Source organism: Pempheris klunzingeri, chromosome 6 (genome assembly GCF_042242105.1).
Source record: "Pempheris klunzingeri isolate RE-2024b chromosome 6, fPemKlu1.hap1, whole genome shotgun sequence".
Lineage (NCBI taxonomy): Eukaryota > Metazoa > Chordata > Actinopteri > Acropomatiformes > Pempheridae > Pempheris > Pempheris klunzingeri.
The window spans coordinates 336,583-359,303 of record NC_092017.1 but is presented as its reverse complement, the minus strand read 5'-3'; the positions used below and the strand labels follow the sequence as shown (position 1 = coordinate 359,303).

Here is a 22,721-nt window from a genome sequence, read left to right as displayed (position 1 = left end):
CTTATTTTAGTGTGCTTGTGTGTCCACACTAGCAGTAATACACGCAGGCAGACTGATATGCTGTCACACTGACTTTTCTGTGATCAACGCCACAGACACATTTTGTTAGCCCGGCTGACCTTCCTCATTTAAAGTAGCTACATACTCGATCATGTAAAATGGAAGGAATGTTTGTATAACTTAAACATGTATTGTGGTGGTATCTCAATTGTCACTTCACAATTACATGAAGAACATATTAACATATGGGTCAAGCACCACAAATACTGGATACTACATTTCCCATAATGCAGCTCAACTTCTTTTATTAGACTTCCTCATCTTTAAAAATCTGTGCTCCCAGTGCACACAAGAACTTCATGTAAAAATTGTGTTGGTTTTCTCCCCAGGGCATAAGGAGTGGGGGTCCATAATCAAGGTGTGTGTACGATCACCCCTGACAAGTCTATGGTTGCACTTACACAACAGAACATGTTCTCAGGAGGTATGATGTATATGGTTTTCATTTATTTAGCGAGGACATGTATGCTGAGTGTCTAGTTGTGTCCCGTCCAGAAACACGAGGATCAGCTTCATGTGACTGATGAAAACTGTGTTAGATGTTGCCGTGGATGGATGTGATTTCTGAAAGCAAAATGTTACAAGAGTGCAGACATTGTTGGAGAAGCCTGTTTCTGTGCCTGGAAAGTGATCTACACGTACAGCCGACAACACATGCACATGGAGTATAAACACAGAGATGACATTAACCTCTAAGACTGTTATTAACCACTGATGAAAGAGACCTGTTAAGCCTGGGTTGTAAATAATTGTGAGGCATGCTGGGCCAGCTGACTGATGACATATGATGACATGTGACCATACATCTTGACAACCAGCTGGGGTTGTTTTTGCCTCTTTATCTGCCTCTTTATCTACAGACTAACGTGCGTTAGAAACGCACGTTAAAGAGTCATGATCTCTGTGCTCGTCATAAGGGTGTTTCTGAAATCACCACAACTTGATGATTTATGGGAATTAAAAATTCATCTTATCATGTGAGCATATTTGAACAGCAAGCTGCTCTACTGCAGTTCAGTGTCATTCTTTACTCTTTTCTCTTCCTCAGCCCTGGTTCATAACTTATTTACTAGTATACTGACCTTTCAAAAGTCTCTGACTGAACTACGTAGTGACTCTGGCCGACTTCTCCCGCCCCATTAGGACAGCAGAAGTCAGGTCCTGTAGGCCGTGTACAGTTTTTGAATAACTAGTCTCATATATTTTGCAGGTGGGTCATCGCCTCTGGCAGCAACAGTGGACTACAATTCCCTCACTCCTCAGATAAGATGTTCCTGTGGGCAGGAAGTAAAGCAACAGATGGAAGAGGTGACCACAGGTACTGAATGCTGCCTTGCTCCGTTTATTTCAATATTAATAATGTCAGTATTAAAGCTGACATTTTCTGAGGAAAATGTCAGTGTTCTGGAAATTGCTCATGTAGATGTGTAAACAGATTAAACTACATTAAAATGTTATTTAAATGTTGTTTGTGAGGTTTTGAATTGGAGCCGCAGTGGTTGGCTTTAAGTGGTTGAAGCGTCAGCTGAAGTGTGAGCACTGTAGCGTCCTTTGAATTGTACTTTTAAATTAGTAAGTAAGTGAACTGTGAGTGAACTGTAAGTGTGTATTTTAGCACTGAGAGCAGTTGAACCAATGTTGGAGGAGGAAAACACTGTAAGCAGTTGGACTGCTCGGTGAAGTGTAAGAGGTAAAAGCAGCTGAGGAGTCATTTATAGAGATGAAGCAGTTGAAATGTCAGTTGATGTGCAGCGGCTGAAAGTGGAAGGTTGATGAGTGAAGGGATGAAACTTAAATGATCAGTGTAAGAGCTGTGACAAAAGCAGATGAAGATGTGTGCTCTGGAAATAGTTCAAGTCCAAGAGCTGAAGAGGGAGAGTGTGTAATGTCATGCACAATAATAGTAAGAAACACAAGAGTGATAATAGTGCAGAAAATTGGATGAATATAATATATGGTTATATAAATAAGTGGTAGTTCAGAGGTAGAGCTGCAACGGTTTATTGATTAGTTGTTGACTAATAAACGAATCACCATCATTTTAATAAATTATTGGTTCTGATTGGTCTCTGAATTCAGCTTCTTAAATCTGAATATTTTCTGGTTTCTATCCTCCTCAGTGAAAATAAACTAAACATCTTTGGGCTGGAGGGCAGCATGGTGGTGCTGTGGTTAGCACTGTTGCCTCACAGCATCCCGGTTTGAACTCGGGGTCTTTCTGTGTGGAGTTTGCATGTTCTCCCCATGCTAACGTGGGTTCTCTCCGGGCACTCCGGCTTCCTCCCACAGTCTAAAGACATGCACATTAGGTTAATTGTTGACTCTAAATCGACAGATTAATCAACAATGAAAACGATTGTTAGTTGCAGCCCTGTTTAGAAGAGACTAGAGACTAGAAGTGTTTACCTGCCTGGCCTCATGTTGGTTATTTGATCACGTCTAGTCTTCAGGATCAGCTGAGAAAGAACTTACAAGGCTTTATTTGAGGATCTCATGCAGCAAACCAGCTCTTACTGTAAGGCATTAAAGGTCCTAGAGGGTAAAAGGATGCAAGTATGCGGTGAAGATACAGTTAACCGGTACAGGAATCCCATTAGTAATTGCATTATGATACAAAATGCTTCAAGTTTTAAACCAAACTTTCACATACTTAAAAAACACAGACTACATTCAAACCGCTGGGGTGCTTCTTTAATGATAATATTTTTCAGATCCATCTACCAGAAGATGCGTGAGTATGAAGTCCTGGACAAAAGGAAGACAGTGACTGCTCTGAGGGCAGGAGAGGACAGAGCCATACTGCTGGGCCTCAGCATGGTTCTCATCTCTGTCATGATGTACTTCGTCCTGGGAATCACCATCCTGCGCTCCTACTCTGACAGGTAAGGTCACATGGTCATGTAGCGTTTGAGTTCGGAAAAGAGGAATGCTCGTTCTTTTTGTGTGTGACCACGTTGTGATTGTTGATTCGCTCAAAGTGTGCCTGCAGCATGCACTGGGAACGGCTGCTCTTTCTCTACAGTGTATGGACGGACGAGGCCAGCTGCACCATCATCAACTCCACTATCGTGTGGGATGTAAACTGCTCTTACAGCTGTGGAGCAGAATGCTGGAAGAGGTCCCGTTACCCCTGTCTGCAGGTCTACGTCAGCCTCAACTCCTCAGGGAAGGTGGTGCGACTGTCGCACACCGAAGACACACAGGACAGCAATCCTGAGGTACTCCACAACTGATACTGATACTGATGTTTCCTCTTCCCTTCCCTGCTAACTGGCACCCTGGCACCTTAGCTAAATGCTCTTTCATGCAATTTCAATCATACATTGAAATGCATCTTGTCAACAGCTGCAGACAGACGCCCTCGTCTTGCATAATGCAATATCTTTCATTTGACATGTAAGATTGTGTTTTTTCAAAATTTTGTGCAGTACATCGTGATGATCTGTGCAGGCTTCCTGGTGCGGACAAATTTACTCAGAAATCAGAGATGGACTGATTTCTGGGTATAAATGACCACATTCTCTGTGCAGCTTAGATTTTGTTCGCTATCCAATAGGATGGATGCAAAATCAGCAGTATTGATATGTTTACTTTTCCACCTGTGTTGGATTGAACTGATCACAAATCAAAAATATTTATCAGACTGAAGAGTAAAATTTGAAATGGAATATCAACATATAACTGAGAACTGATCAAAATGCTTTAACAATGATGTGAACAAAAAATTACACAGCAGACAACATGATGCTATAAAGTCTTCAATAATGGTGGTCAGGTTAGCTTGATCAGCCGTCGCCCTCTCATTTTAAACTGCATGAGCTCTATACAAAGAAAACATTCAGTTTCTCTCTCTTTCTTTCAGTGCTTCTACATCCCAAAGTGCCGGAAGGACTATGCAGCAACACTTGCGATAGTTCAGAACATTTCGGAGCGCCTCAGGTCTCAGCACACAGTTCAGTGTTTCGTAGACCCCACAGACAGAATGGACAGTGCCATCCTGACACAGATCTACGGTCGGGTCGCCGTCTTCCACTCCCTCTTCTGGCCAACCTGCACCTTGGTTGGAGGGACCATCATCATTGCCATGGTGAAGCTGACCCAGTACCTGTCCATCATGAGCGATCGTCTGAGCCGCATCAAGAGGTGAACGGAAGGGGGGGCCATGAGTTCAAAAGGAAGTTCCCGTTATACGGATAACTGAAGCAGCCTCATGGGGCCGAGATGCAAAGACAAAGAGGAGGGACAGCTGAGATGTCGTCTGTCTGTGACAGCTGGAATGGTTCAAACACATATCAGTGACAATCCAAGCAGCTAGCAAAGTATACGTTTTTGAGACTGGGCTGTAATCCAGATTTGAAGATTAACTGACGCCGTGTTGTTGAAGCTCACTAACAATCTTTGAAACAAGCATTTCCATTATTTTTGTCTGTAATTTTGAAAGAATTTGCACTAATTTGTCAAAATGTTTTTAAGTACCTGTTCTGCGCTCTCTACCTTTACAAAGATAGTTACTAGAGGAATTGTTTGACATTTTAGGAATACGATTGATACCACTCTTGTATTTGTTCATTAAATATGAAATTACAACCAGCCGATTAGCTTAGCTTAGCACAAAAACTGGAAGGATGGAGGGATAACAGTTAGCCTGGCTCAACTCAAGGGTAACACAATCTGCCATTATAGATAACAATTATCATTAAAGCTCAGTAATTAACATGCTAATTCTTTATTGTATTGTATTATTTAATACAGTCAAGCTTTTTCCCTGTTTTAAGCAAGGCTAAGCTAAAAGGCTGCTGGCTGTAGCATCATATCTAAGCGTACAGACATAAGAATAGTATTGATTATTTCATCTAACTCTTGGTAAGAAAGCGGATAAATATATATGTGTGTGTGTGTGTGTGTGTATATATATACACATATACATATACATATATATATATATATATATGTATATATGTATGTATGTATATATCCCAAAATGTCAAATTTTCAAACTGTAAATTGGTACCAGAAAGTGCATTTTGGGCCAACACGGACCCCGTGTGAAAAGGGCTGCCAATGCTTTACTGTGCCTTTGTCTTCAATGAGAGGACTGTTTGTCTGGGTCCTGTATGGAGACTGGGTCCTATTTACCAACCACTGGTCCAGTGTTAGAAAGTGTGAAACGGACTCATCACATGAGCTTCTGGATTCTCAGAGGATTCCCAACATTGTTTGATAATGTGTAGCTCTGAGATGCCACTGCATGAAAGTGCATAAAATAAGGAGGAGATTAACTTTCTGCCTCTCTTTCATTTTTCCTGTGCCATGCTGAAGCTAAAGACCAGAGGATACAGATTTCTGCAGATCATGCGTTGTGCAAAAAGGGAAAACCCATTTTCTTCTTCTGGGCCTAATCAGGTTGAACAGGGCTTATTCACAGCGTCACACTTTACACCAATACTGCCTGTCATTTTATATTTTCTGTCCTGTTTTGTTACATGAATAACTGTTCTATTGAATAAACACAATGTGCCTGTTACTTCTTGATAATGATATTTGATCCTTCAATAGTTTTGTTGGTGTTACAGTTTGATGATTGACCATTTCACTATGGCCAGATTGACTGAAAATGAATAAATATTTGTTGGAATCTAACAGCAATCCTCTTTTTCCAACCATGCCTGTATTTTGAGAATGAGAGTCAACCCTAATCCATTATTGACGAGACCCGTTACGTGTGGGGTCCAGTGTTCACGGATTCAGGATTGTTTGGGGATGCAGATCAAAGCATGTAAACTGACATGTAAAAATTGCATCTAAGGATGAATACTGGCATTAGACAGAAAATCCACGTGTATGCTATCATAAGGGGAAATTGAAAAGAACTTTGGGGAGAGAGGAGGTATTAAGATCCATACAGTCTGCATAGGGGATTCAACATGGCGAGTAAGAAACGGCTATACCTGGTGTGGGAGGATCCTCTTGTGGAACCTCTCCCCTTCTGTGGCACACACTTTTAATGACTACTGCAGTCTCAAAATGATTCAACCTCCTTAATAGAATCCCTTAGAAGAGCACCATTTGCAAATCACGTGTTGTCTCAAGCACACCTGATGCAACTTATCAAGGGCCTCATTAGTTGAATCAGGTGTGCCTGAGATAGAACACATCAAATACCCAGACTGGCTAGAGGTTTGTGATGTTTGGTTTCATGTTGGAAATATGGTCAAGAGAATTGCTCAGAAAGTTAAGAGAGGAGATCATTGCCTTGCACAAAGAAGGAAAAGGATACCAAAAAGACAGCAAAGGCACTGAATGTTCCCAGAGATACTGTTAGAAACAATGAACCAAAACTGGAACTTTTCAGCTCTATGTATCAGCGGTATGTCTGGAGGAGGAAGAATGAGGCAGACACTGAAAAGAACTGCCTGCCTACAGTGAAGCATGGAGGTGGCTCAGTGATGCTCTGGGGCTGCTTTGCTCATTCTGGCACTGGAAACCTGCAGCGTTTGGAGGGCAGCATGGATTCAATCAAGTGTCAGGAAATCCTAGGAGAAAACGTCAGGCGGTCTGTGAGGAAGCTGAAGCTTGGACATCATTGGACCTTCCAACAAGACAATGATCCCAAGCACACCTCAAAGTCCACCAATGCTTGTCTTTAGAAAAAGTCCTGGAAGATACTAGAGTGGCCGTCACAGTCGCCTGACGTGAATCCCACAGAAAATCTGGTGGGATTTGAAGAAGGTTTTTGCAGCACACAAACCCAAGAATATTAGAGAGCTGGAGGCTGTTGTCCATGAGGAATGGGCCGAGATTCCTCAGGAACGCTGTCAGAACCTGGTGTTTGGCTGTGCATCACGTTTGCAGCAGGTCATAACAGCAAAAGGCTGCTCTACTAAATACTAAAGATGCTTGTCAAGAAGAGGCTTAATATTTTTGAGACCGCAGTTGTCATTAAAAGTGGCATATTGTGCTGAATTTGGAGAAACCACCTGTAATATTAGTTGTGTTGAGCTATTTCAATTGTTCTTGTTTGAGTTGTTCATTGAAGACAGCTGTTCAAAACTTGTACATTTTGCCAAAACATCTAATTTTCAATGAATTGAATAATTTTGAGTGCAACTGTAGTAAATGTTATAATACTAGCAAAATGCTTTATAGTACTTTGTTATTGCTTCATCACTGCTAAAAGTACTATATTACTTTTGTAACATGTTACCCAACATTGTCTGTAGTGCTGTTATTGATGGTGCATCAGTTCTGTTCAAGGTGTTCCCTTTATTCAACATCCTGATCCCCATGTCCCTGTCTATGTGATGGCAGTAGTGTCACTGAACATGATCTCAGAAACGTTTCTTGTGATTCTATACCAGTGGGATCACTAAATTTTAGTGAAATTTGTCTGGTTGAGGTGCCCCTTAGGAAGTCTCAGACATTTGTCCTCTTACTATCATGTACTGAGGTTCCACAGGTCAACTGACCATCAGGTGTCACTTGTCAAATGCAAAGACAGCAACAGTGAGCATAAGTCCGCCCACTCCACAATGGCTGTTGTTTTGGATTGCATTGATATAGTACTCTACCCTCTGAAGCTTTTTTAAGCACACAGGATGGTAATGCTTCAGCTTTTGGAACAAGTCCTCCGTGGCCTGAATTTCTTTTTCATAATTTGGATTTTTCTCAAAGCTCTCTCCACATTATCAGGAATGAAGGTCAGGAAGAGGAACACAGACTTTTTTTACCTGTAAAATAGGAACCATTGTTTTAATATTTTAATAGCAAATGTTACTGGCTTGACAAAAAAAGTTAATTCCTCCGGCAGCTTGAATTAGTCAACAATTTCTATTATTACAAACTATTACTGTTCTCTTTCTGTGTGTGTGTGTGTGTGTGTGTGTGTGTGTGTGTGTGTGTGTGAAAATATACACGCCTCTTAACACTGAGGAGCTTTGTGGTGCAGCACTGCTGCCTCCGGGAGGAGGCACAATGCTGCACCACAACAAGCCTTGATGACAGAATCAATCAAATGGATTTTTTCAATAATATCTAAGCATTTGTGAATTTTTCAGTTTTATCACATTTTAATTGATATCATCATGCAATTATTTGTATCTACCTATTTAAATAAATATATTTTCTCTGACTTGACTAAAGTATGTCTGACTGATTGGCTGGTGACCAATCCAGTGTGCACCCTGCCTGTCGCCCATTACAGTATCTACATAAAATACATAAATTGTGGTAAATTGTTTGAATAAAGCTTCAGTTAGGAAGGAGAATGGCAATATATTATATTGTCAAACGTTCCCATAAAAAAGCCAAAGCAACAATGAATGTTTACTACTAACAAGTATTGTCAGCATATATCCTACTGCTCTGTGCCATAGATATAGATAGATAGATAGAAATACTTTATTGATGCCTGGGGGGAAATTCTGGAAAGACTTCCATTGTTCTTCAAAAATTATTAGATACACACTCAAAGAGCCACACTGTTATCCACACAAGGTGCAAATGTTCAATTTCAAATAATCCAAAAATGCCCATCACAGAGCAGTAGACACTGAAAATAGTCCCAAACAGCAGCACTTGTGTGGGTAACATGTGTTTTAATGTGCAGCTGGAGAAAACAGGAGCTGCGGCCACAAACACACATTAAAGCACAGAGCGTGCACACAGCGCTATGCTGCTAGGCAACACTGTATTTGTTGATGTCTCTCTCTGTGCAGTGAGCTCCATTATCGCAGTGAGTGTGTTGTCATACTCACCTGTCTCAGCGGCAATTAGTGAGTCCTCCACAGTCTGTTCCAGGTTCAGCTTCTCTGCTCGTTCATTCTCAAAGCTTCAAATGACAAGTCCACTGTCCCACTATGACCAGTCCACTGTACCTAATGGTAAATGGTAAATGGTCTGTATTTGTAGAGCTCCTTTCTAGTTATTTCAACTACTCAAAGCGCTTTACATGACATCCTCATTCACCCATTCACAAATCATTCATACAGGAGGAATGTAATTAATTTGTGTGCTGCATAGTTATTTTGTCATTATTTCGTTCTATGTTCCTTCCTTCTTGGTCAATATTCAGTGTGTAGTTAGCTCTTGTGTTCTCGTTGTGTCATTTTCTGTTATAAATGTGTGTAATAAAGTCGCGGCCTTGATCCTCACTTTGTCACTTCTTGTAGTCTGTTAACCTATCAGTGTGACCTATGTATAAATATTACATTAAAAATGTGTTTGACAGCTTTGTAATCCACCTCAACCTGATTCTTCTGAATGATAAGATCATGTGATGTGTTTTTCTTCCTCTGTATAAAAACAAAGCAACAGCCTTTCACCAGTCACAACAGGACTGAGGTTGAACAGTGTGTGTGTGTGTGTGTGTGTGTGTGTGGAGCCATGGCTCTCAGGTGGATCGTTCTGTTCCTTGGCCTGTGGCTGGTGAGTGTAAACCTTTGCATATTTAACATCAACATCCAAAATGTATCTCCAGCTCAAAACAGCCACACTGCTTTAATGTTGAGTTGTCTCCCAGGATGTCAGGTCATTCTGGAGTAAATCAGTTTTCTGTTGATTGATTAATGTGTTTTCTCATGTATTTATTAGGCAGCAGCTAAACTAACAGGTGATACCGGTGAGTCACATATCATGCTACTTATTATCAAAAGGGTAGATAATAATTTGGATGTTTTACTTAAAAGACAGCTTTGGTATATCTAAACATGGGCCCTATTTTTTTGGACATATTTTGGGTGCACAGTGACTGGTACAAAAAGTATTGGAATTGGTCCAGTAGATCACCTCAGCCTGCAGCCGTGCACAGGCTACGAATGGGCCACTATGGCTGCGATATAATCCCGTGGGGCATCTGTTAAGGATGTGCAGCACTGAGGCTGATGTGATACACATCCCGCCAACGTTCTGATACGTTAAAGATACGTATGAAATTTCTACCAATGTGGTACAATTCACCCCACGGCAACGCAGTGTGATTTGACATGATTTGATTCAACACAATGTGATTCAATGTGATATGAAGTGATTCGACGTGATGCAAAAAATATGTTGCTATGCAACCCAATATGATACAGAGAGTTTTTTAAATTTTTTTATTTGGTTCTTCAACAAACAGCAAATTATCAATTAACAAAAACAGTGACATTCTTATTTCACATATTTGCTTCTCCAGCACTGCAGCTCAGTAAACATCTTGTCTCTGCTGTTTCTTTTTGCATCCTATTCACCGTATTGCAACACAAAACCCTTACGATGATGTTAATCTTAGCATTTTGCGGTTGTATGAAGCATCCTGTTCATATGGGATACCCTGTATGAATATCAAGATAACAGTTGCAAGTTCTCACATCTATCGATACACAAAACATCCTGTGTTAAAGGCAGACCTGACAGCAATCAATAAATGATGAAATAATTTGAAAAAAAAGAAAACAGGACTAATTATCTAGGCCAACCTGCCTGTCTGCCTATGTACCTGTCTACCGCAAGGGCACCCAGCATGATGGGTGGCAGAACCAATATGATAATGTAACCCAGGTCCCATGTAGTTAAATTTAAAGCTAGAGTGGTTAATACAATGGGACAGGGCCTGGGCTCGTTGTAGGAAAATACAACTAATTTAATATGTTTGTCTGTAACTTTGATTATGACCAATTTTAATAATGACCACCACAACTGTACTTTAAATACAAAAAACCTCACAGGTATTTATTTATGTAAAATGAAACAATATTAAAGAAGTGAAAATGCTCTTTTCAATAAAATAGAAACACAAATTCAAGTTTCCTGTACCAGAATGAATAATCTAAATTAAATCCCCAACCTCTTAAAGGTGTTACTTCCCTTTTTAGTTTCAAAACCAAACACAATGTGGGATCTTTAACTCCTCTGCTACAAGCAAACAAAACCTCTTTTGTTTTATATATTTAAAATTAAATGAAAATTTACTCCTTTTGACATCTGTAAGTCAACCTCAATTTCAAAACACTCAAACATCAATATTTACCTGTGGGCCCACACACATTCATATGAATACACACTATAAATGAGATTTAACCCGTTGCAGGCCTGTTGGTCGAAGCTTGTGTGCGGTGGGCCTGAAAACTTTAATGGCCGCTTCACTCAACTGAGCTCAAAATAAAAGCACGTGCACAATTCTTTCAGTTAGTACTCACGACTCCCAAGTTTGTTAGTACTGATAGCAATAATATAATAATAATAGCAGCAATAATAATAGCAATAATAATGATAAATTATTCATTATTTACACACACACACACACACATATACACATATACATATATACATGTATGTATATATAAGCATACAGTCCATTCTGTTTGGGCAGGTAACAGGCAGCACGTTGAGTGAATGCACACGTGTCACATTGTCCACAAATGCATATTCAACAATTCCCCAGTTTTAGATTAGAGATTGTTTTATTGCAACAAATGTGTTTGGACGTAGACTGGGATAGCCCCATGACTTAAGGTAAGAAACTCCTTGGGATAGGCAGACCATTTAGTTTAATAATTTGATGCCAAGTACCCAGTTACCCCAGTACCCAGTTCAATTGATGCGTGTTGAATTGAATTGGAGTCATTGCTAGAAAATGTCATAGGACTGGAAGAGGATCCATGTTGCCTCTTTGAAGTGGGCGAGGCACTTGAGCCCAGTTGTTTATCAGGCCCCGTCGCTGTGGTCCAGCCATCTTGAGGAGAGGATCTCCAACAGAGGGTGTCAGCAAGGAACCGAGAAAGCTCTCAGTCAGAAGGCCCAGCTTCCGCACTTGAATGTGTCAGTGGCAGAGTTCCTGGTGTTGGTCTCCTTAAGTGCTTCGTCCCTCAGTACTGCACCAGTATGATCATGTGACATGCGTCCTGTAATCCCATCTCTGAGCAGCGTATTGTTGATTCTTCATCTGCAGAAACTGATGTTGATGAAGGCCGTGACTGGGACATCTTTGACATCAATGAAGGTTTGTGGACTGTTGTATTGTATTTGTTTTGCTTTGTTGCATAATCTGTCTGTGTCTCTGAGCATTTTCATGTCCTTTCATTGTCCTTTGCAGCGGCTGGGCTGGACCTGCTGGAGGGAGACATCGAACAGGAAGTAAGCTAGTGGGCACGACACCAACGACTCCAAAGACCAAAGCCGCTGCCAATCCTCAGAAACCTTTGTGTCCACATTCTGGGTGCATGATGGGACTTTTTTGCTCACAAATAAACTGTAGTTTAAAGAGAGTCCTTCCCTACTACCCCATTCCCAGATTATCCTGCCTAGCAAGACAAAATTGTCGATCAAAAATTAAATTAAAGAGTGTTTATGTGAATAACTGAGCACAAACCATTTTTTTATTTTATCAAATTGATTAAAATCATCTGCATGATAATAATATTATACTAGTATGATAATTATTTCCCTTCTAAAACACAATTTATGTGTGCAAGGTCAAGCTCACCCATGGTAAAGTCATGGCAAACTTACAGACAGTAAAGTTTTCTAATGGGACTAAATACCATCATTGTTTTTAATCTAATTTGCATTGCAATGAAGGAAAGTTAAAATCACAAGGTTATAGTTGTATCACATAAGGTAAAATACATACATAAGTTGTTTTCTTCATTTCCATCAGCTATCCAGCCGAAACACCATCCTAGGAGACGAGTACCGCTGGCCAACAACCGTTCCCTACTACCTAGAGGACAGTCTGGGTAAGACACTGTGTTATGGAGACTCCTATCCACACAACCTACAACGTTACTATGAGTATGCAGCAAATGAGGGTGTTTTCTCACACGTTTCTCTGTGTTACACTTTGTAACACGCAGAGATGAACGCAAAGGGAGTGATCCTGAAGGCATTTGATCAGTACAGACTGAAGACCTGCATTGACTTCACACCCTGGAAAGGAGAGCCGAACTACATCCATGTGTTCAAAGGGAGCGGGTGAGCTCATTCTGCAGTTCCCCTACATGGCTCTCTTCAAGCATGTAGGGGAACACAAGCGTCTTTCAGCTCATTGTTCTGCTTTTCACGGCCTGCACTTTACTGCTCTGGTTAAATCTCAACACTTAAATCAACCTTGTTTCCAGCCACAGACAGCAGCTGTTTTCAGTGAAAAGGCTCTGACAGACTGACTTTTAGCTACCTGCTCAGCCAACCCAGTCTCACAGAAGTTCGTCAAATAGTCACGAAATGTAATCTATGAATTCGTGTCCGTGGACAGTGTAGGAGATATATAGGCCTCTCACTGGGGCACCAATAATGTAGCAGGTTGACTACCATTTAATTAATTAATCAATAGGGGCACCACCCGTCATTGGACGGGAAATTCAACTTATTATTTTATTCGCACAAATGGCTTCAGGTCTTTAACCTTAAGAATTAAGCATTAAACATTAAACAGTCTCAGTTCTAAATGTGTAAGTTCTCAGTGGCATTGATCCTCTTAGACCTTGTTATGAAGAAATATCCAGGCAGCGAAGTGGCGTTAATACACCTTTTTATTAATAAATGCTAAATATCAACATAGAACACTAATGACTATAAAGGTGGATGAGACAGAAATGACACTAGACAGACAACAATCAAGACATAACACTAACATTGCTGATAAACCTTTGGATTAGTGATAGTGAAATGAAACTGAATACGGATTGTACCAGAGGACGAGGGGAACCTGTCTGACTTGTAGTTAGAACCACAGAGGATCCACTGACTACTCTTCCTGCAGATTTAGATAGATCTCAGAGCTACACTGACACCACATGTGAACTAGCACCAGCTGTTATACTTCACGTGGGCCCTTGGTCCAGCAGCGATGCATCCAGCGGTGGTCCGCAGTCACACAGGCAGGGTCAGCTGTCAGCGTCCCTGGCAGGTTTCCAGGGGAGGAGGAGAGAGAGGAGCTCTCTCTGGAGGCTGAGACAGGAGGCTGGAGGGCCTTGGCGATGTCGGTCAGTTCACTCGGCACCGTGGTTCAGGAACTTGAAGGTTCTGGTGGATCAGGATGTGCTGGTTCTTGGCGGTGGTGTCTGTCGGTCCGTTCGGACTACAGGACAGCCAGCGGCGTTCAGCTCTTACTAGGCAGGGTGCTGGATCTGGATCTGGATCTGATGTTGGCCTCAGCTTCAAAACTCATTTACAGCTCACTAAGAAAAAGTTGTTGCTGGTCACACGCAACAGTTCAGAGTTATCAAAAACGAGAGTTTCTATCAGAAGTACTTGGTTCTGGCTGGTGTTTCAGGAGGTATTTAAGAGGACTTTATAGTGATCAGCTATAACTTCAGAAGAACGGAGAAAGTTTAACTTGAAGGTAGCAGGCACAAAGATTATAAGTAACAAAGTAAAACTTAAAAGGGAAAAATAAAAATAAAAACGGCAAAGCAGAAAAGAAGGGCTAAGCAATGACAGAAGGGAAGACAGAGGTTTTATCTTCTGCATCTTAGGGGCGTGTTCTCCTCTGACAGAGGGACGCCTGTGTCATCACTTAAAAGTTTTAGACGTACTAAATTAGATTTCTGTTTCATATTCACTATGTTCCAAATCCATTTTCATTCCTAACATTACATGGTATACAGAATCAAGATATTTCATTTCCAATACATATATTCATTAAGTCTTTACCAAATAATTTCCTAAATGGCATGACACACAAGGACCTAATTTTTAACATTCTCAAGTTTGCATTAACTTCCATTACTCTTGTTATCACATGACACAGATTAAACAGACCTGGATTGAATATACTGTTGGTTAGTTTCTAACTTATTAGACACAGATTATTAATTATATGGACTTCCTGAGTCTTCTCACTCATTGGTGAATTGCAGTGTTATCACAGGATTTGAAGCAGCATCCTCAAAAGTTGTAATTGGTTAGTTGGTCATCCTTGGATGTTCATGAACATGTGGGTTACACCATTAGACAAAAGAACACTTTAATTAGCATTAACTGATCTGTGGGCACTTTGGACAGTTTCTTTAACCACATTTAAACTTATAGCAGAAATGGAAGAATGTTCATACAGATTCACTCATTCTGATCAGTCTGGCCTGGACCTCAGGGGTCCACGAGTGAGGGAGACCACGGGTCACTCGGACAGGACCCTTCTGTCCTAATCACTGGTTCATAGAGGGTTCAGAACGTATATAGAAGCTCGATAGAAGCTTTGGGTTCCATCACTTCATCATTGTCACTTATCAGTCTTTTTAGCGTTCATCACGTTATCATCCGGAACTCTCATACAATGGCATCCTGTTTTGGATAAGTCAGTTCAGGGTTAATTCACAGCCAGTACACTGTTAAAGCATGGGTTTGTGGCAACCCCCCCCCCCCTTTCCTCTGTCACAGGACGGTCCAGGAGGTCATAGGGCAAGTGAGTCAGCCACACTACTGGTTCGACGGGCTACAACAGGCTGCTGTAGAGATGAACACAGTCTGCTTTGCAATACATTAGAAAATGTATCAATATGATGCTGTTTATCATTTACTAGATATTTGACATATTAAATAGAGATATCTTTTTACAACCATACTTTGCAAACTACGAGAACTGCCAATCGAAAAGTTAATAGATTAGCCTAAATATTTGTCATAAACCAACAAATTACATTTTTCTTAACAATGATCATATAGATACAGCGTAATTATGTGATATATTGAAGAGATGTAACTTTTTATGTCCCTATTTGCAACCCAAACCTAGGAACTGCATCTGTGGTGCTGATTTGTATCAAATTGCATGGTGCAGCTCCAGGGAACTGTAGTTTTTGAGGAATCAAAACTCTCTATAACAGTTGGTCCCACGTGTAGCCTCTTAGCCCAATATTAAAATTAAACTGAAAAGTTCAAATTTATTTGCAGAGTGGAATAGTAGGCTACTCGTTATGATATGAAGAGACTTGGAATGAAATATGGACTATACTATGGATTTAGAAAAATATATACAAACAATTGAGCGCTTTATTGCTTTAAGAAAGTTAATCAAAAGTTAATTAAGTCAATTAAAAATTCTCAGCACCGGTCGTATTGTTGACTTATCAAACACACGTTTTTGACTGGCAGAGGACCCTCCACACAGCCGTGGACAGATGTGGACTGATAAGATAAAGAGAGGAAAACAAGGAGAAAATCTGGTGGTTAAATGTTGAGTAATGTAGCAGTTATAGTTTAAAAATGACTGTAAAATGAGAAACAACAGCACAGCTCCTGTGCTCCCAGGACTTACAGAAGCTCCGCTGACAGAAAAAAGGACGTCATGCAGACATGAAAAGATAATCCCATAGAAATACATTAGTTTGATAATCATGCTGACTCACATATATAGATTGAATTTTGTGACTATTTCACAAACTTCTGTGAGACTGGATTGGCCTAGCACCGAAAGGCAGACAACTCTTTGTGCTTTTAATATGCCTTTATAAACGTATTTTAAGCTACATCTGGCTTCCTCTGTCTGTAGATGCCACTCCTCTGTAGGCAACCAGCATGTGGGGAAGCAGGAGCTGTCCATTGGTAAAACCTGTGATCGCCTGGGAACCGTTGAGCACGAGTTCCTGCACGCTCTGGGCTTCTGGCACGAGCACTCTAGAGCTGACCGTGATGACTACGTCACCATCATGTGGGATGAAATTAAAAGTGGTACCACTGACCTGTAACACCTCAAATTACAGCTCAACACTTACATCATACAATAGTGACAAGCTGCAGAAAAGACACTATTTCCCACATTTGTGTCCTCGTGTGAGCCTGCTGCAACGCTATTGTGCTATCCATCTTTGTAAAAATCAAAAACAAAGCTGAATTCTTCCTGATATTCTTCTTCGGCTGTCCTCAGAAAAAAGAAAGAACTTCAAAACATATGATGACTCAGTGTCCAGTGCTCTGGGCGTTCCCTATGACTATGGCTCTGTGATGCACTACAGTAAGACATCCTTCAACATCGGCTCTGAGCCCACCATTGTCACCAAGATCCCCCAGTTCATGGATGTGATTGGTCAGAGGATGGGCTTCAGTGCCAGTGACTTAACCAAGCTCAGCCGTCTCTACAACTGCAGTGAGTCATCTCAGCCCGTCATGTTGTCCATCAAAAGATATCAGATCTTTGACATACTGTGTGACACCTCAAACACCTACCATATTTACACTATGATAGCACAATATTAGAACACAGTAAAGACAGTTGTTTCATATTTAATTCTCTGGCAGAGGATATAGTATATATTGATATCTTTGGGCAATTCTCTATAATTTATCAGCCCTAATAATTAACTTCAGTCAGCCATGAACACCCTGGAGCCATAGCTTCAGTTACCCAGAATGTTTTCAGGCTTCAGGTCAGTACACAGTTGCTGTATGAACTGTTGAAGTTTGCCAGCTCGTTTCGGCTCCGTCTTTTCTTCTGGGCCTGGATGAGCTCCAGAACCATATTTTGTATGGTGGCACTTTTGCTTTCTACCTACAATATGACTCCTCGTTTATTGACCTGAGGGTACCTGCATCATATCAATGTCTGCTTCATTTTATCACTCCTTCCATTCAGGGCAAAGTGAAGCTGGCTATGTGATAACATATTTGATCAAAGGTGTCCTGATTCAAAACTCTTACATAAGACACTACCAGTCAATAATTATTTAGACTCATGAATGAATGCCAACATACATTTATACAGCTCTAATTTTCTGGCATCTACTAGAACAACAAAGATCCTGAAGACTCATTACCATTTTGCTCTTGGGTCTGAGAATGTAAAACAAGTGGCATTATCATTAACTTATTAAATTTAGTTCAAACAAGAAATTGTGTTTTGAATAATTAACCAGTATCTATTTATGCAGCTGCAAACAATATTTCAAGACACTTTTTCTGTAGAGTAGATCAAGACCATACTCAAGAGAGAGAGATTCACCAATTCAAAAATAAGGATTCAAGAATCCCCAATTGAGCAAGCACTAGACCAGTGGAAAAAGTCCCCTTTAACAGGTAGTAACCTGGAAGAGAGCCCAGCTCAGGGGTGAATCTACTCTACTTATTAATCTGTATGTCTAAATATAACATTTTAGTAGCATTGCAGGATTACAGCAGCGATGGTAACTTATGACACAAGATACAAGCCTACTGCACTGAAGTATATTGATGAAATGGTGACTGTTTTCTCTCCTCAGCCAAGTCTTCTACCTTTGTGGACAGCTGTGACTTTGAAGAGGAGAACATTTGTGGGATGATTCAGGGTCATGCCAACAGACCGTGGGTACGACTTAGTTCTGTGAGTGGAGGGCCTCACACTGACTTCTCCAACATGGGACAGTGCCAAGGTGACTGTCAACAGTATTCACCTCTTTCCTCCTTATCTAGCCTCATACCTAAGTCAGTCAAACCATGTCAAATTCCTCTTTATAGAGAGGGAAATCGCGAATCCCAGTTATCCTCACGGGGCTTTCGATCGCCTGTCTTAAGGTCTTTGATTCGGATCACAAAAAACTCAGCAAAAAACCCTTTTGACAGGGAAAAAATGGAAGAAACCTCAGGAAGGGCAACAAAAGAGGGATCTCACTCCCAAGATGGGTAGACAGGAAATAGATGTTGCATGTACAGAGCAACAAAATAAAGTAGTAAATTACACAGAGAGCTATATAATATAGATATTTAATGACAAAGGTAAACTTTCAAAAATCTTTCACTCAAAGTTCACTAGTCTGATGTAGTAAATGTAACAGCACATAAAAATGGTTGGTTTTCCAAGATCCAGGGGAAATGATTCTAGCAGTAGTGGTGAACCTGTATGCTAATTCCTCAGTCTATTTCCAGACCCGTACAGTCAGCAGTTTATTGCATTCTTATTTGTGGATAAAACAACATGCCCCCGTTAACCATGTAAATATACAGGCATTATGATTTCAAATCATTGCCCTGTCTGCATGAAGCACTGTTTTCTAAATAACAGATATAGTAAATATATGTGGAGACTCCATCAGAGGCAACTAACTGACAAAAAGTTTGTATCATCTCAAGTAGACCTCTATCTACAGACAAACTAAACACAAATGTGCTTATGTCAGTGTGGTAGACCAGGAACACTTTCTGAGTCCTTTGGCTCACCCCTACATGTGAATATGTGTGTACATGACACTGAAACTACAGAATCAGAGGAAGAGCGGCTTTTGAAATCAAGCCAAAAAGAGTATGATTATGGCGAGAGTGCTAGTAAATGACTCTGACATCAGATGAGATAATCTGCTGAAGCTGCTCGTATAGCAGATATACAAACAGCACATGGCATAATCCCTGATCAAATAGATACTAATAACCAATTTTAGAAATTCTACGAAGAGCTCTACACCTCAGAAGACAGAGATAAAACTGAAATAGCTGATTACTTTGAAAAGTTTGGATTTCCAACCATCAGTGAACAAGAACAAGAAAATCTTGATCAGCCTATATCAGCAAAAGAAATTGAGCAAGCAATCACATGAATGAGAAGTGGTTAAATACCGAGGCCTGATGGTCGAACATTTATTTACAGAATTTGGCTCCTACCCTGAGTACAGCCAAGTCCACAAATTATCCTTGTATGCAGATGATTTAATTCTATATCTTTCCCAAGCTGCCATCTCTGTCCCTAAAGCCCATGACATACTATCTAGTTTTGAAAAAAATTCATATCATAAAATCAACTTGTCAAAGAGCATAGTACTCCGACTGAACTATCAGGCACGTTGCATGGACTTTGACTAGTTTCCATTTGAAATAGCTCATGGCACCGTTTTCGACCAGGGGATCTCAGTAACTTGATTGTAACTTGATTTAAAGATTATTATTATCATTATTATCATTATCATTATCATTATTTTAATCCTGGATGTCAGAGCCCCTCACCCTATCTCTAATGCTGAGCCCAGACAGCCTACGGAGGAAAGAACGCATTACTGCATATGCTGCACCAATCAGTCTGTCCATCTTGCGCCCCATTTTACCCTCACTCGTGAACAAGACCCTGAGATACTTAAACTCCCCCACTTGGGGCAGCAACAACAGTGGGGGCAATCCACCATTTTTCGCCAGAGAACCATGGCCTCAGACTTAGAGGTGCTGACCCTGAGATGCAATTCTGAGGTCTTTATTCTGTGACTTCATTTTATTCCAGTAACGGTTCAGTATGGGATGAGATGCAGCTTTGTCTTCAAGATCTATGCTAAATGAACCATTACTTCTCAGCATGAAAAGCCAGATACATACATAAAAAATATGGTCTCTACGTCGGTCTCACTTCAAATATTGACAGGCTCTGTCTCTACTGCCTATTACAACCGATGTCCTATGCTCAACATCTCTCCTAGGCTCCACCTTCTATTGCATCTAATTGATTAAAATGTGGAAGTCTTCTCTATCAAGACAATAATTTCATCCCGTTTGGGAAAAAGACAAAACAGTACAACATTCCACACGGCCTTTTTTACAGATACCTCCAGATGTAATTTTGTTAAGAAGCTCTTTGCCCAATAAAAAGACTAGAAAAATAAAGAACAACATTGATGATTGTTTGACCTTGCGAGCTACCCACCTGAGTTTTTTTCCTTGTTCACTATGATGCCACAAAACACCAAAACTATGTTACCCACTGTGGTCTCCTCCTTTCCTCAGGAAAAGGCTACTTCATGCACTTCAGCACAGCGCCTGCTGAACCAGAGGACCATGCAGTCCTAGAGAGTCGTTGGCTTTACCCCAAACCTGGAGCCCAGTGTCTGCAGTTCTTCCTCTATAACACCGGGGCAGCTGATGATGTTCTCAATATCTGGGTGGAAGAGTACGACAAGGAAAACCCCAGCAGTGAACCAAAGCTCTTCAAGAGTATTTCAGGTAGGAAATTAGATATTACATATTGCATATGATCCTAGTAATACACAAGTGATCTATTCTCTATTTGTTCCCTTTACAGGAGGTGTCATGGGCTCCTGGGAACTGCATAACATCGATCTGAAAGTGACAAAGAAGAAGACCCGTGTGATTTTTGAAGGTGTTAGGGGAAAGAGTCCATCGACGGGAGGTTTCTCTCTGGATGACATCAACCTGTCATCCACAAAGTGCCCTCAGCACATCTGGCGCATCCGCAACATCTCCAACCTTCTGGCTACTACACCAGCAGGACAAAAACTGTACAGCCCTCGTTTTCTGTCACCAGCAGGTTACGCCTTCCAGGTAGATGTTTTTTTGTGTGTTACTCTGTCAATCTTGATGAATAAAAAGGTATTTAGCTGATGGTGGATAACTTACATTACCATCACATGCTTTCACAGATTTCTGCAGAAAGCTGTCTTTTTTAAATAATTGAAGCATCAAGTTAGTTTGTGTGATTTGAAAAAGCTGCAAGTACTTTAATGTTACTTCATACCGGACCGTGATCTCTAGGTAAATGTGTACCTAAATGGAAAAAGCGACCATCCAGGGTATGTGGCCACGTACTTCCACCTGACCTCAGGCCCCAACGACCACAAGCTCAAATGGCCGTGCCCATGGCAGCAGGCAACTATGGCTCTGATGGATCAGCAGTCTGATGTCCGACAGCAAATGAACATGCACCGAATGGTTACCACTGACCCTAACAAGATGTCCTCTGATGGTAAGAGAAGGGTGGATAACTTGCAGTGTAGCAAGCTTGACTGTCCACTCATTCCGTTCTTTATAGATTTCTGTTAATTGTTGTGTTCATCAAACTGAGAATGACAGTTCACCTGTGTCTCCCAGGCACTGAGTACTACTGGGACGATCCCAGCGAGGTGGGCTCTAAAGTGACTGAGTCTGATGGCAGCTACTACTATCGAGGCCCAGGCAGCGGAACAACTTCCTTCATCACCCACAGCAGACTTAAGAGCAGAAACTTCATCAAAGGAGATGATGCCTTCTTTCTTTTGAGCCTGGAGGGTATGGACCCATTCAGACACCTGACCAGGATATCACACACAGCTACCTCTGTATGTTTAATCCGGTCTTTGTTGTCTACCTGTCCTCAGATATATCTGACCTGCTGGAACCTCAGCCTCTTCCCCACTCTGCAGTCCATGCTGATGCCCCTCAGATGAAGGCTGCAGCCCAAGGTGCTCCACAGGAAGTTCCTAATAACTCTGTGGTGGTCACAGCTGTGGCTGGGTCTGTGGCAGCAGCAGTGCTGGTGGTTTCCATGCTGATCATGCTGTTCATGCTGATTGGATGGAACCCCTGGGGGATGTGTAGGAGACAGAAGGAGATCGACAAGATGGTGCTCATATAGGATATGTCTGGATTCATGGAAGTGAATGTGAGTGTGATATCAATTAGCACAGACATCATTGCAGTGATAGTCTTAGTTTGTCCTAAATGTCTCTCTGTTTCCATACAGGAGCACCAAAGGTTTACCATCTCCTTTCACCACACCATGATGTTCCAATCAAAGGAAAAAATCTGCATTTACCAGACGAGAGAGCACATTATTAAATAATCTTTGTTGAATCCAGCTCTGACTGGACTCCTTTTCATGTGTAATCTGAATTTGTATATTTCCAAATAAAATCTCATGATAGCATGCATATTCATTATCAGTATCACTTTGTTATCAGTCAGCCTGCAGATCAATAACTGAACAATGAGCTGTGAAAGACTTGTCCCTCAGACAGTTCTGCACCGGC

General features: G+C 41.0%; 2 protein-coding genes across 2 annotated transcripts; both read left to right on the top strand.

Moving 5' to 3' along the window:
* Nucleotides 1–350: 350 nt before the first annotated feature.
* On the top strand, nt 351–4,503 carry s100p (S100 calcium binding protein P). Its single transcript, XM_070832766.1, has 5 exons — nt 351–418; nt 1,271–1,378; nt 2,772–2,942; nt 3,083–3,278; nt 3,923–4,503. The coding sequence occupies exons 2-5, from the start codon at nt 1,329–1,331 to the stop codon at nt 4,205–4,207; spliced, it is 702 nt and encodes a 233-aa protein (XP_070688867.1). The 5' UTR covers nt 351–418; nt 1,271–1,328; the 3' UTR covers nt 4,208–4,503.
* Nucleotides 4,504–9,419: 4,916 nt separating this feature from the next.
* LOC139202336 (meprin A subunit beta-like) lies at nt 9,420–22,609 on the top strand. Its single transcript, XM_070831781.1, has 15 exons — nt 9,420–9,483; nt 9,649–9,676; nt 11,987–12,037; nt 12,131–12,171; nt 12,695–12,773; nt 12,891–13,008; nt 16,526–16,704; nt 16,901–17,119; nt 18,228–18,377; nt 20,704–20,919; nt 20,999–21,258; nt 21,469–21,679; nt 21,805–21,981; nt 22,071–22,354; nt 22,436–22,609. Exons 1-14 carry the CDS (start codon nt 9,442–9,444, stop codon nt 22,325–22,327), a joined length of 2,028 nt encoding a protein of 675 aa, XP_070687882.1. The 5' UTR covers nt 9,420–9,441; the 3' UTR covers nt 22,328–22,354; nt 22,436–22,609.
* The last annotated feature ends 112 nt before the right edge of the window (nt 22,610–22,721 follow it).

What these genes read in the sequence shown, in the direction of transcription:
- LOC139202336 (XM_070831781.1), top strand. Translation starts at nt 9,442, where the DNA reads ATGGCTCTCAGGTGGATCGTTCTGTTCCTTGGCCTGTGGCTG. An exon ending in AGGGAGACATCGAACAGGAA is followed by an intron (nt 12,172 to 12,694) that starts GTAAGCTAGTGG and finishes CATTTCCATCAG; the next exon opens with CTATCCAGCCGAAACACCAT. An exon ending in GTGGGATGAAATTAAAAGTG is followed by an intron (nt 16,705 to 16,900) that starts GTACCACTGACC and finishes GGCTGTCCTCAG; the next exon opens with AAAAAAGAAAGAACTTCAAA.
- s100p (XM_070832766.1), top strand. Translation starts at nt 1,329, where the DNA reads ATGTTCCTGTGGGCAGGAAGTAAAGCAACAGATGGAAGAGGTGACCAC. An exon ending in CTGCGCTCCTACTCTGACAG is followed by an intron (nt 2,943 to 3,082) that starts GTAAGGTCACAT and finishes CTTTCTCTACAG; the next exon opens with TGTATGGACGGACGAGGCCA. An exon ending in CACAGGACAGCAATCCTGAG is followed by an intron (nt 3,279 to 3,922) that starts GTACTCCACAAC and finishes TCTTTCTTTCAG; the next exon opens with TGCTTCTACATCCCAAAGTG.